Consider the following 11,812-nt stretch of genomic DNA (forward strand, 5'->3'; position numbering starts at 1 on the left):
TCAGCAGCAGATGATCTTGTTATTGCCTCAGAAAAGAAAGAAAACATTAGGAAAAGCTGCAGGATTTCGCCTCAGCTGCGTGTCTGCTTAAGAACTAACCAGGCTGCCTCCATTCTCCAGGTGAGAAGATGACAGAAGAGGAAGTAGAGGAACTGATGAAAGGTCAGGAAGACTCCAACGGCTGCATCAACTACGAGGGTACGTGTGGGAGTTCAACACCCTCTCATCCTACCTTTCGTCCCTGAGTTTCATTGCAGTTGGCTCTTAACTTCTCTGGCAAATTGGGTGGACAAAGCTATAGCTGAGTTACATTGAAGGGTTTATGCATGGAAATGATGTGCCTAGCCAGCAGTCACATCACAGGAAAGGCTAGGTTCAGCCACAGCAGAGAAGGCTACCATTGTTAGCCCTGGGTCTCTAGACTCTGACATTCTGTAGAAAAGCTGCCATAATTGGAAGTAAACTAGCCCTCAGCTAATGCTTGGGCAAAGTGTTCCATTTGACATTTAGTCACATCACACCCAAGCAGGAAGAGAATTGAGTTTGAACAGTATTAAACACTTCAAACTTCCTATCACATTACTAAGTTAAATCTGATCAGAAGAGTGCCTTTTCAACACCATCAGCTCCTCAACAACTCTTGCTTTTGAAGGTGTCTCCTGAAGTAATATTTGCTGCTCCTTCTAACTATCACATCTGTATTTTTCCACAGCATTTGTAAAGCACATCATGTCTGTCTAAGCGGACATCCCCAGATAACAAATGGTACGTTCCCATTTGCATGCTTAACCTTGTCTCTTTGCTATGCTGAAAGGCTTCTTCTTGCCCATGGCCAGACATAGGTTATGAAATCAACATGACACTGTCTCACCAATGATAAAATTATACTGCTGTCCAAGAGAGAAAAAACACAGGAAAGCAGATCCCTGGGTCTTATTCCCAGCTCTACAACTGGTCAGAAACTCAGGTGGCATTTAGTGAAATGAAGTGATTATCTTTAGAAAGTATTCTAACAGTCATGGTCAATAGCCAAAAGAGGGATCAGATTTAATAGTATTTCTACAAGCAGAGGGGGAAAAAAAGCAATAAAAGAAACAACACAACCCACAACCTTGATATGCTTCTGTTTTGTCAGCAGAAAAGCTTAACACATCTCTTTAAAATGCAACAAGATACTGTGGGTATGCGGGCTCCTTTGACCTATGTTATGCTATGTTGGGAGAGACAATTCCAACTCACATATAACTCAACAGACATCTCAAAAGCAAAATTAAGGGCTCCATTTGTCATTTTGCAGTGTTTCTTCAGCCAAAGGTGATTTCTAATTGTACTTTCCCATTCCTTCCTAGAACAAGCTGAGAAGACCAGATGGCTCCTGAGATCTGCCTGAGTGAAATTCTTGCTCTGGCAATTATCATCAACATGGAAATTGCATAGGACTGGACAATATGCCTCCAAACCCTCTACTTTTTTTTTCTTATTTTTACCAGTGCATCCATAGGCGTTGCCTCTGGGTCACTTCCAAAAACTGAACTTTCACCAAGGAGAGTTAGATGGAAAAAAAACTGCTACCACCCAGCATTCATCCATCCCAGGCATCTCTTTCCATGTTGTTTCCCATGAAAGAATGTAAACCTTTGGAAAAATAAAGCATCAATAAATCCCTGTTGTCACTTTGAGGCTATAAAGTCTTTTTTAACCCCTCTAAACCTATTCAAACCTACTTAAACAAGCACTTAATTTATTTCTGTATGTTGTACTTCACAAAATAAAGTTTTATTTGAAAAAATATATATTTGAACATCTTCAAGAGGTCACTACTTAATATGGATGAAAAGTGCTTTATTGGGGGACTGGGAGGAGGAGCGGTTAAGAAGCTGGCACAGAGATCAGCACCAACATGCTTTTGGGATGAAGGCCACCTGGAGCTGGTACCAGAACAGCCCCCAGGGTAGCACCTACCCCAGTGCACAGGCAGACCCAGCCTCAGGGAGCCACGCTAAGCCGCTCTTCGTGGCAAAGACTCCTTAGTACTACAACAGTAGACCCGCAGCACAATTAGGAAGGGATCCCCTCAACCAGCTGTATTTAGAGTTTCATGGACAACTAGAACAAGTGATCAGGAATTAGACACACACAAAGGCTCTGTATGGGAGGGAACCAACGTTGTGGCTGCCATTCCCTGGGCCACGTGGAGAGCAGTCCAATGTCCATGGAGTAACCAGCTCCCAGGGCTGAACTGTCACCTGCACATCCCTGCCCTTAAATGTAGCTCCTTCCTTGCTCCTTTCCTTAAGCGTTTGTGAAACTGCTTTAGCCCCTATCTGAGGGTCAGTTTGTTCTATTAAAATCTGACTTAGCCTTATTAAGTTACAGCGCACAACAGCGCCATCATTCAAACACCAACAGGTGCACTGGGGCAGCTGGCATGAGAATAAGCCACAGCACAGCCAGCGGAGCAGCAGCTGCCTCTTTTGCAAGGCTTCCCCCCAAAAATCTACTGTACACTGACAGACAGGGCCAAGCAAGTCTTACAGTTATGCCCTGCCCAGAGACCCATGCCAGGAGGTAGCTTACAGGTGCTTGCTTCATGCGTGGTGGGGAAAAAAGGCTTTGATACAAGGGAAATGGGAGGTAGTAGCTTAACTTTGTCCTAAGAAGGCAAGGGAGAAAAAATTCAAGAGGCATGAACCAAGTTATTTATAGGGTCTCAGCCTAGAGGATGTATCTCAAAGGACTGCTAGACACCCTATTGCTTCTCACCATATTGCACATACATGCTCCGTGTGGTTTCTCTTTCCAAGAAAACCATGGATCTCAGTTGCTGGGAAAGCAAACAAACAAAAACCAAAACAACGTTTCTTCACGTACACTGTCAGTCTCATTTTGACACTTCTTCATCACACGACATCTATGTGCAGTCACGTAACCAGCCCAGGGATGGAAACAGCCTGAAAGACCAATGTTTCCATCCTTCTTCTCTAAAAAAATCACAGCTTTGGTTAACATGTAAGCTTAAGTCCAATGCCATACTACCAACAGAATGGGAGACAGCTTCTGCGTAGAAATAGGCAGGTTTAAGCCACCCATTGTTAAAAACCCACATACATAGAGATAAATATCTGTTAAAAAAAAATCATACCTTGGTAAGACAACATTTTGGGAGTCATCTTAAGCAATTCAATCACTTATAAAGAAAGACCAGCTCTTCAATACTAGCCTCTTTCAACAAGTTACAGCTTCAACCAGAAGCTGCCGTTCAGCAAAAAAAAAAAAACATCAACCAGAAATGTTTTCTTTTGAAAGCATAGAAATGAGATTGTTTAAGGAAAAAAGGTTTTAATTAAGAGACAAAAAATCCAGACCTCCCTCTCAGAAGTTTTTAATTCCATTGATAAATCCCATCTCAAAAGGTATCCAACTTGAAAGCACAACTTGGAAATGCATAAACAAAGATCTCTAATAAAATGTTCAGGTCTGTAGGTGAGCAGAGTAACCTGCTTTGCTTCACACTTGTTTAAACCCACTGTCCCCATCTTAGTAACCTCTGCATTGCTCAGATTTCTGATCCTGAGGGGATGCTCCTCAAAAAAGCTCTATTTTTTTTGCTTTTAATTTTTTCCCCCCGTATTCCCCGCTCCCTGAGGAAAAAGTGCCCGCCTCAAGCAGGACCACCATTCCCTCAGAGTGGGACCAGAGAGACCCCAACAGCTGGGGAAGGCTGCCCTGCATCTGCTCAGGCTCTGAATGGAAAAAGTAATTCCCAGACCCAGACATCCGACACCTCTCATTATCACTGCATTTGCTTTGTATTTTAAATAGAACATTGTTAATAAACATGCTTTCCATTACTCAAAGCAAATGAGTTTAACTCCTTGGGAGCAGGGGTGAATCCCCAAGGAAAGGTCAAGGTGCAAAGTACTAGCCCTCAGTATGCACCACAAAGCAGAATGACTAGCAGCGTGGAATGCGTACCATACAAACCCAAAGCAGAAACATCAGAACAACTGTGGAAATGTGGATGCTGAGCTTAACATTAGCTCTCTCCTACATACAGGCTGTATGCTGACCAAGGGACCAGATCCTTGGCTGGAAAAAAATAAAAACAAAACAGAAGCTGTTTTTGTGCTACTCGTGGTGCTTTGCTGTCTCCCAGACTTAAATGGGCTCCTACACAAAGCAATTAAATGTTAAAAAGATGAAAACATAATTAATGTTTTACCTAACCTTGAGTCACTGAGTTCAGCTGGGCAGGAAGCAAAGTTTTTCCAGGTGTGCCTGATGTGTCAGGAATTATTTACTCATCATAGATGTTGTACATAGCGCACTCCATCCACTGCCCAAGCTCGTTTGAGCATCAGGGGCTGTCCAAAAAGGTCTCCTCGCAACCCTCTCTGCATGGCTTGCTTTTTTCCCCCCCTCTCAGGATCTGCTAAACACTCAACACTTCTCCTTCCCACCTACAGCCTAAGAAATTAGTTGTGTCACTCTTCAATAAAGCACAAAGACACGGAAGGTGTATGGAATTACCCTCACAGAATCAAATCACAGGAGGGCTTGGGTTGGAAGGCACCCAAGAACCATCAAGTTCCAATCCCCTGCCACAGGAAGGGCCACTAACCTCCAGATCTGGTACTAAGACCAAGTTGCCCAGGGCCCCATCCAACCTGGTCTTGAACAGCTCCAGAGGTGGAACACCCACAGTCTCCAATACTACAGGAGCCAGCATATATACTCACTGACATCTCATAGCTTTAGCTGAAGGCTTGCTCATCCATTTGGAGACATCTCCAATACTTTTACATGACAGCAATAAATGTAATTGTCTCCTCTACAATGTCACCTGGGTCTTTCACACATCTTCTAGCTCAAGCACACACTGTGATGGAAAACCCAATAAGCGGAAGCTCAGCAAATGCATCCATCTTATTTTTGGCAGGCAAATTTGGCTGTTTACATCACTGAGCTAACTCAGCTTTGACATCCATCTTCTCTTCTTTAATACTAAGGCACTAAGAAGCCATGGTACATGGAACACTACTCTCTGAACAAAGCCCATTAACATCATCCTTCCAGTGATGCAAGCCTGCTCCCATACCACAGTATTTTGCTTTTTCCACATAGCTCCTCTGTTAAGGTATTTTATGCCATTATTACCAGAACAATTGTTCTACTTGAGCAAATTTTCAATCTAATCTCAGTTTTCAAACTGCATATGATCAGTATCTTGCTCTCAAGGTACACCTTTTAGTGTAGGGAGGCTGGCTTCTAGAAGGACAGAAGGAAGGGCTAAAATGCGTAATAAAAACAGAATTGTTCCTCAGTAACCTATTATTTCTCATTTGTTTTATGATGAAAAATGCAATACTTCATCTACCTAGGCACGTACATTTATTTCAGAATGAAAATTGAAATGTTGCTGAAAGGGTGAGATTTCAGTCTCACATCTACCTTCTAGATTAATTGGCCCAGCATGCATCAGCCCACAGTTTATTAGAACATTAAACTGAACTTTCCATTACCAAAATCTATGGTTTGGGAGGATGGTATAGATTAGTCCATAAACATTTCATTTCTCCACCAATGTAACAACGATGGGTAGCAGCACTCCTAAATCAAACTGCTGTAAAAGAAAGGCTATTGCCAATCCACTGGAAAGGACTTGCTACAAAATGAACAAGATAGATTGATAAAATGCAATAAAAAATGGGTCCATATTTCCTCAGTAGCATGAAAAGTATTGCAAGGGTATTGTTCTGATTAAAAGGAACAGTCACGATAACTGGTATTTGAAATTACACTCCAAGACCAATTCATTTCTACTTACTCTTCAGAGTTTACGTGCATTAATAGTGTACAGTCCCCCACTGCTTGAAGGGCATTTGGTGGCATGGAGAATGGCAGCCAGCAGCACAACCGAGGGAATTCAGCTCCTGCCCAGCCTTGCAACCATTTGCTGAAGCTCGCTCAGCCTCTTCAAAATCTTTAGGGTGAAACTGTGCAATAAGGAGCACGTTAAGGGACAGGTGGGAACACAAAGTCTTGAGAAAGCCAGTCACAGAAGCAGCACCTCATGGCGGCACCTCATTTATGTTCTCTACCCGCACCTGAAGCAACTCTATGGTGCTCTGTTCTCTGTACTAACCTGTCCCTTTCTTGCCTTCCTGTTGTATACCCAGCAATCCACTGTGCCTCTGTTCTACATCAGAAATCATGACAAAGAGTGCGAGTTAGAACAGTTTTCAATCTCTTGAGCATACCTAGCAGGCCATTGCTAGGCAGTACAGTTCATACCTATTTTCCATGAACGCAGATCCTTAAAAGCATGAGAAGTAAGCTAAGTGTATGATTATTTCTAATTCACCACGTCTGGCCCTGCTACTATAGAAACCAAGAGATGACGAGTGAACTCTAGGCATCGCGTGGATTAAATGTCTCTCAAGGCTGCCATAAAACTCACGAAGAAGGCCCAGAAGAAAGAAGGTGAAGAAACAAATCAAACGTAGCTTATGTCAGAGGGAAAACCAAATCTCCTCTAGGGAATTTTGGTCTTGAAGCTCGATTCACACTTCATGTAGACTTGGAGCTGGTAGCCACACTTGCACTGCAGGGAAGGAGCCTTGTGATAAGACATTTCTCTATTTATTTTTTAAATAGAATAAAATTATTACCTAATCCAAAACCCTTCCTGGAACTGGCATGGTCACACGAGTTTTTGTTTAAAACTCTATACAGCATAGCCACGTTTAGCTTTTCAGTGCAGGATGTAAAGAAAGATAAAATACCAAAGGAAATTCCAGTCAGGCACAGCTGGTAGGAAAGCCAGCATAGCACAGAGTTCACAACCTCAAAAATTAGAGCTGTGACAAAACACACGACTGGATATCGCCTTCATTTTGCATCCCCCACACACACTTCAAAGCAGCGTGATAGCAATCGCTTCTGCCCACAAGTAGAGTGAAGATGGTGATATTTAGTTTCCTACAACTTCGCTAATTAGCTCCTGATAACAGCATGACCCTCCTTCGTCCTTCAGTGAGTTATGCATCTGAGGGCACAACATATTGCTAAATGTTTGGAGAGAGGCTTCAGAAGGTCTGTGGGTCAGTTTTGAAGGCTTTCCAAGAATCTGTGATAGAATAAGACCTTAAAGTAGCTACTATATGTATATATATCCACTATCCACTCCATCAACGAAATGCAGGATAGTTTAGAAACTGGCACCCCAAAGCAAGTGTTTTCCAGACTTTTTACTAAAGAATCATAAAAGATCTTTTCTTCCTTCGAGGAGAAGCTCTTTCCCCCACTAAGCAAACTTTATTTTTATTTTTTAAACCAGAGCTTGGGCAGACACACATTCCACTAAAAGCTAAAAGCCCCATCAAAAATAAGTTACCCCTCTTTCCACGTGAAAGGAATTGCTTCCTTCACTCTAGTTACAGAGAACATACGTATCCTAAACTGCATCACATATGTTATGCAATGCTGTAATGTGATGAAAAGCACAGCAAGGACAGCAGAGTAACAAAGACCTAGGCTGCAGCAAGTGAGGACTTGCTCAAATACAACAGCTGTAGGAGCAGAAACAAAGGAAAGGCTTACCTTTGGAAAACCTCACGTACACAAGGATCTCCAGAGAAAATCCTCCTGCCTCCCCTGCCAACCCTTAAATGAGGGCTGGGAAGGGGTGGATCCTGGCTCCAGCCCTTCCGGTCACTCAGTGCATTACATGCACCTGAGCTCCCCTGGGTTGGCCCTGCCTTCCCACCAGGAGCTCAATCACTGCTTCAGGCTGTGACTTAGCATTGCCACTACACCTTAACACAACCCATACAATTTGCACCCCAAGGGTAGTCAGGGATTGGCATTTTAGGCTCCATTCTTCAGCTATTACACTCCTCAGCTCAACCAAATTGAAGCAACAAAAACAAAATATTTTTCTTCCCAAATAGCTCTTTGGGTTGCTTGCTCAGGAACGCATTTTCTCTGGCTCTTTGTGTGACAAAGAAGGATCCATTTTTCACTCTATGCTACACCAAACACTACAGTTTTTCAAGTTGATCTCCTCCACGTAAGCGATGGCGCTTATTAACTGCCTCATTAATTTAAGAAGTGCTTTCAGTTCAAAGTTTATTGTCTATAATGTTTATGCCTATCTGAAAAAGCAAAGCTCGCTTTTAAACAACAGTAGATAGCATCATAGAATTGTTTGAGCTGAAAGGGACGTTTAAAGGTCACTCAGTCCAACTCTCCTGCAATGAACAGGGACATCTACAGCTAGATCAGATCAATAAAGTCCATTACATCTATTTAACTTAGAAGGTTTCCTCTGGTCTATTCTTTCATCATTCAGGAACATCACTGATCTTCTGAATGAGGGCTAATGTTACTACTGCATCTTTTGCACTATTCTGACAGAACAAATAAATAGCAATGAGGTGAACCCATATAGGCTACATAAAACAAAGCAAGAATACAATTATAAAACTTCTTTTGCAAGTTCACAAAGGTTTTCTAAGAAGCCAAATAAAGAAGGGATATCAATAACAATGTGAACTCTAGCTACAGTCTTATAATCCTGAAGATAACCCTACCTCCAACCAGCTGGGATGGTAATGCAAACATCCTAATATACCTTTCCACAACTACAACCTCTTAACACCTACAGCTGTGTGAGAGTGGTGCTCAGCTAATTCAGGTTCTTGAAAGCTGTGAAGCATCTATTTAAGAAATCCTTTGTTTGCCAGTGCATGTTATAGCTGTTACCTTGATCTGCTCAGACCATAGGACCTTCCAATGCTCCGCTTCTGCACTATCCCATTATGGAAGGACCAGCTCTTTCCCAGCACTTTGCTACACTGGGTGTAAGAAAGTTTACTTAATTATTTGCCTGGACTATTAGGTACAGCCACAGCTGACCAACTGTGGCCTCTGTGTCTAACAATCAGCACAAATCAACTCAAGCGCATTTCACTCCACTAATGCTGATCTGTTAGGAACATTTTTGGTTAATGACCGAGTTAAACTGGATTTCAACTCAAAACCTGTGGAGGAAACACTGAGTATATCAGTATGCCAGATATCCAACCAAGAGAAGACATGCTGGCACAGGTATGCATAAGACGACTTCGCTACAGAGCAATCCTAGATTGGCAATTCCTTGTTGAACGTGATAGTTTGAAGTTTCACATCAAAAAAGACCTGGAGAAAAAAATAATTGCGTCCCCTAGTGAGACATCATCTCCGGGCTGAGTCATGATCTCTGCTCATGAGATTCTCTGCTCCCTCTCCGTGTTGACGCCCAGCAATCACTGGACTTGACATAAAGGTCTTGGAAGGGTGTGGTGCCTCTCAAGTGCTCCGAGACACATGCTGAAGGAGCAGGATTTCCTGGTAGGGAAGGCCCGCTCATCAGCCACAGCTTCTCTCTCTCTGTCACATCATCTTGCATACACATGACTAACGCTGTGTTGACCCCAGGCAAAAGCACACTAAGGACAGTCACGTATAGGGAGAAGTAAGCTGAGAGCTTTCCATCTTATTCAAGCTTGTCCTGCACTCTAATGCCAACACAGAAAAGTTGGATGAAGACCATTCATGCCCCTGATGGGCAGACATGCTTAACTGGCACCTGGACTCTTCTTGAAAAGAAGACAGCACATGAGTTTTAAATAACCTAGTCAGAAACCAAACCTCAAGGGCATTCACACCAGACATGAATAATCTGACACTTTATTTGCAAGAGACTGAAAGTCTCAAAAAGGAGTAAAGACCTTTGTGACAGGAGGTCAGTGGTGTCTCTTGCTGCACGTTCAAAGCTTCTGGTCAGATCCTGCAGCTTGGCTTTACAGACAGTAGTACCATCAAGCACAGCAAGACAGAAGAATACAGAGAACCATAGCTCTTTCAAAAGGAGTTACTTGTGATTGCCCTGCTGTTGAAACCAAGTCCAACATACTTAGTCCTGAAGAACACCCTTGCACAGAAGTAGTTACTGCTGCAGGCATAATAGGAGTAATAATGTCTTAACTCAGGAACACAGACAAAAGTTTAGATTACTCATTTAGCAGGAAAAAAATAACGAGAAGCATGTAATGAGATCATTTTGCTCAATACCGTCATCATTTTTTTCTTGCAGTAGAAAGACAGCAAAGAATACCTCTGAGAAAAGAATTCCTTTCACAGGGCTGACTTTAATATATTTGTACAGACTTTGTATTTGGAGAAGATGAACAACAGGGACATTTTGACCAAAATCAGAAGAAATTTCATTTCAACTTGTCTTACCCACAGAACTTTACTTGAACGCTTTTTCTCCAGGTAACCCACCTCTGTCTCATTTATTCGCTTGCGTTTTCCAAGGCCATGTGCAATTTTTCAGCAAGATAATGCTTTAAATTACATTCCCTGTAGTAAGCACACTCAACATTGTTCCTAAGCAAGCAAGCACTGAAGAGAACGTGGCCCTTTCCAGCTAGAGCAACGACTTGTGAACATTGGAAATCATGAAAAAGAACATAAATAGCGATCCAAAATGGGATGTTTAGCCAAATCAATTTGTAACAAAGCCCAAACGTCCCAGTGTCCCCAGGTAAGGACAGTAATGCACTGTGTTAGAAACCACTGAGTGGGTGCCTTTATGGCATGCTGGCAACGTGGTGAGGTGGTGATATTAGCACTGGGCATCACTAGGGGGTTTTGCTAGATTACTCCAGTGGTTTGCAGTCTTAGAGGAAGTCTGCTGCTAACCACATGAGAGCAGGAGAGTTACAAGTTGAAGACAATTTATGACAATGAAAGTATGGCAACCTGTACTGAAGGTTGTTTGTACCAGCAGTCATGAAGGACAGACATGCCATTTACTGTATGGCAGACAGCCATATAAAAGAGAAGGCATTAACACAGAGGGGTGGAAACCAAAGTCAGACTCACCCTATGACCATGCCCACATGATGAATGGAGAGGCAGGAACCAGATCAAGCTGTCAATTAATGCAGAGCGTGCTGTTTCTCCACAAAGTCCTTTAAGGCTGTGGTAAGAAAAGCACAATCCCAAACTGGAACAGCATCTGGAATGCCAACAGTGTGTCTTCACTTTCTTCTCTGCTGTGATATATATTTCTGTCCCGTTCCCTGCAAAAGCAACAACGTTGCTCTTAATGCCCAGGTTTTTTTTACAACCACCCTTTTTCTCCACTAAAAAAACACACTGTGAAAAATATCAAACTGCCACCGAGGCATTTCCTGACCTCAGGGACAGGTGAAGCCTGAGACAACCTGTGCCACACCTGGCTGTCAGGCAGGCACGGATGTCCGCGCGCAGGCAGGCCTGCTCGGTGAGGCAGGCCCACCCATATAGCTGCGCCTCTGCTGCCATCTGCCGGCCTACGGTGGAGGTGCAGCATTCCTGACCCAAAAAGGAGGAATTCTTGTTAACTTTACGACAGGTTCGGACTACAGAAACACCTGAATTGTAGAAATTGTCTAGGCAGGCTATCTATTAACCCAACTCTCATCGTGATGACCGTTAGTTGACGCCATTTGCTTTTCAGGCAGGGTTTCAGCTGCGCTCGCCCTGCGGCGAGCCGAGAGGATTTCCACGCGATTTCCAAACCGCGTTTAAGGAAAAATACAAGTACTTTGATCATAATCCTGTTGTAAACAGGATGGGTTAGGAGGAATTCATAACTTAATCATACCGGTGGGGATTGCGTGCCATTGCCACACTCCGGGAAACGCTTCTTTTTTACAACACAGCGAGGACGGGCGCAACGCCTCGGCGCCGTCCCTGTGCAGGGGATCAACCCGCGCAG

The 11,812-nt window shown here is 43.1% G+C and overlaps 1 protein-coding gene and 1 long non-coding RNA gene across 3 annotated transcripts in view; one reads left to right on the top strand and one right to left on the bottom strand.

Annotated features, from left to right (window-relative positions):
• Nucleotides 1-1,791, top strand: part of MYL1 (myosin light chain 1) — an 18,239-nt gene extending 16,448 nt beyond the window's left edge. The window contains 3 exon segments of one of the 2 annotated variants that reach the window (NM_001303193.1): nt 121-198; nt 713-765; nt 1,350-1,677. In NM_001303193.1, coding sequence (NP_001290122.1) covers nt 121-198; nt 713-741 — 107 coding nt within the window. In that variant the 3' untranslated portion in view covers nt 742-765; nt 1,350-1,677. 2 annotated transcript variants of the gene reach the window in all.
• LOC116216793 overlaps nt 1-11,786 on the bottom strand; it is a 37,170-nt gene extending 25,384 nt beyond the window's left edge. The window contains exons 1-2 of the long non-coding RNA XR_004160258.1: nt 11,699-11,786; nt 10,933-11,132 (exon numbers count right to left, since the gene is read on the bottom strand). This is a non-coding gene — a long non-coding RNA (uncharacterized LOC116216793). The remainder of the gene's footprint in view (nt 1-10,932; nt 11,133-11,698) is intronic.
• Nucleotides 11,787-11,812: the final 26 nt, after the last annotated feature.

The sequence above is a fragment of the Meleagris gallopavo genome, chromosome 7 (assembly GCF_000146605.3).
Source record: "Meleagris gallopavo isolate NT-WF06-2002-E0010 breed Aviagen turkey brand Nicholas breeding stock chromosome 7, Turkey_5.1, whole genome shotgun sequence".
Classification (NCBI taxonomy): domain Eukaryota; kingdom Metazoa; phylum Chordata; class Aves; order Galliformes; family Phasianidae; genus Meleagris; species Meleagris gallopavo.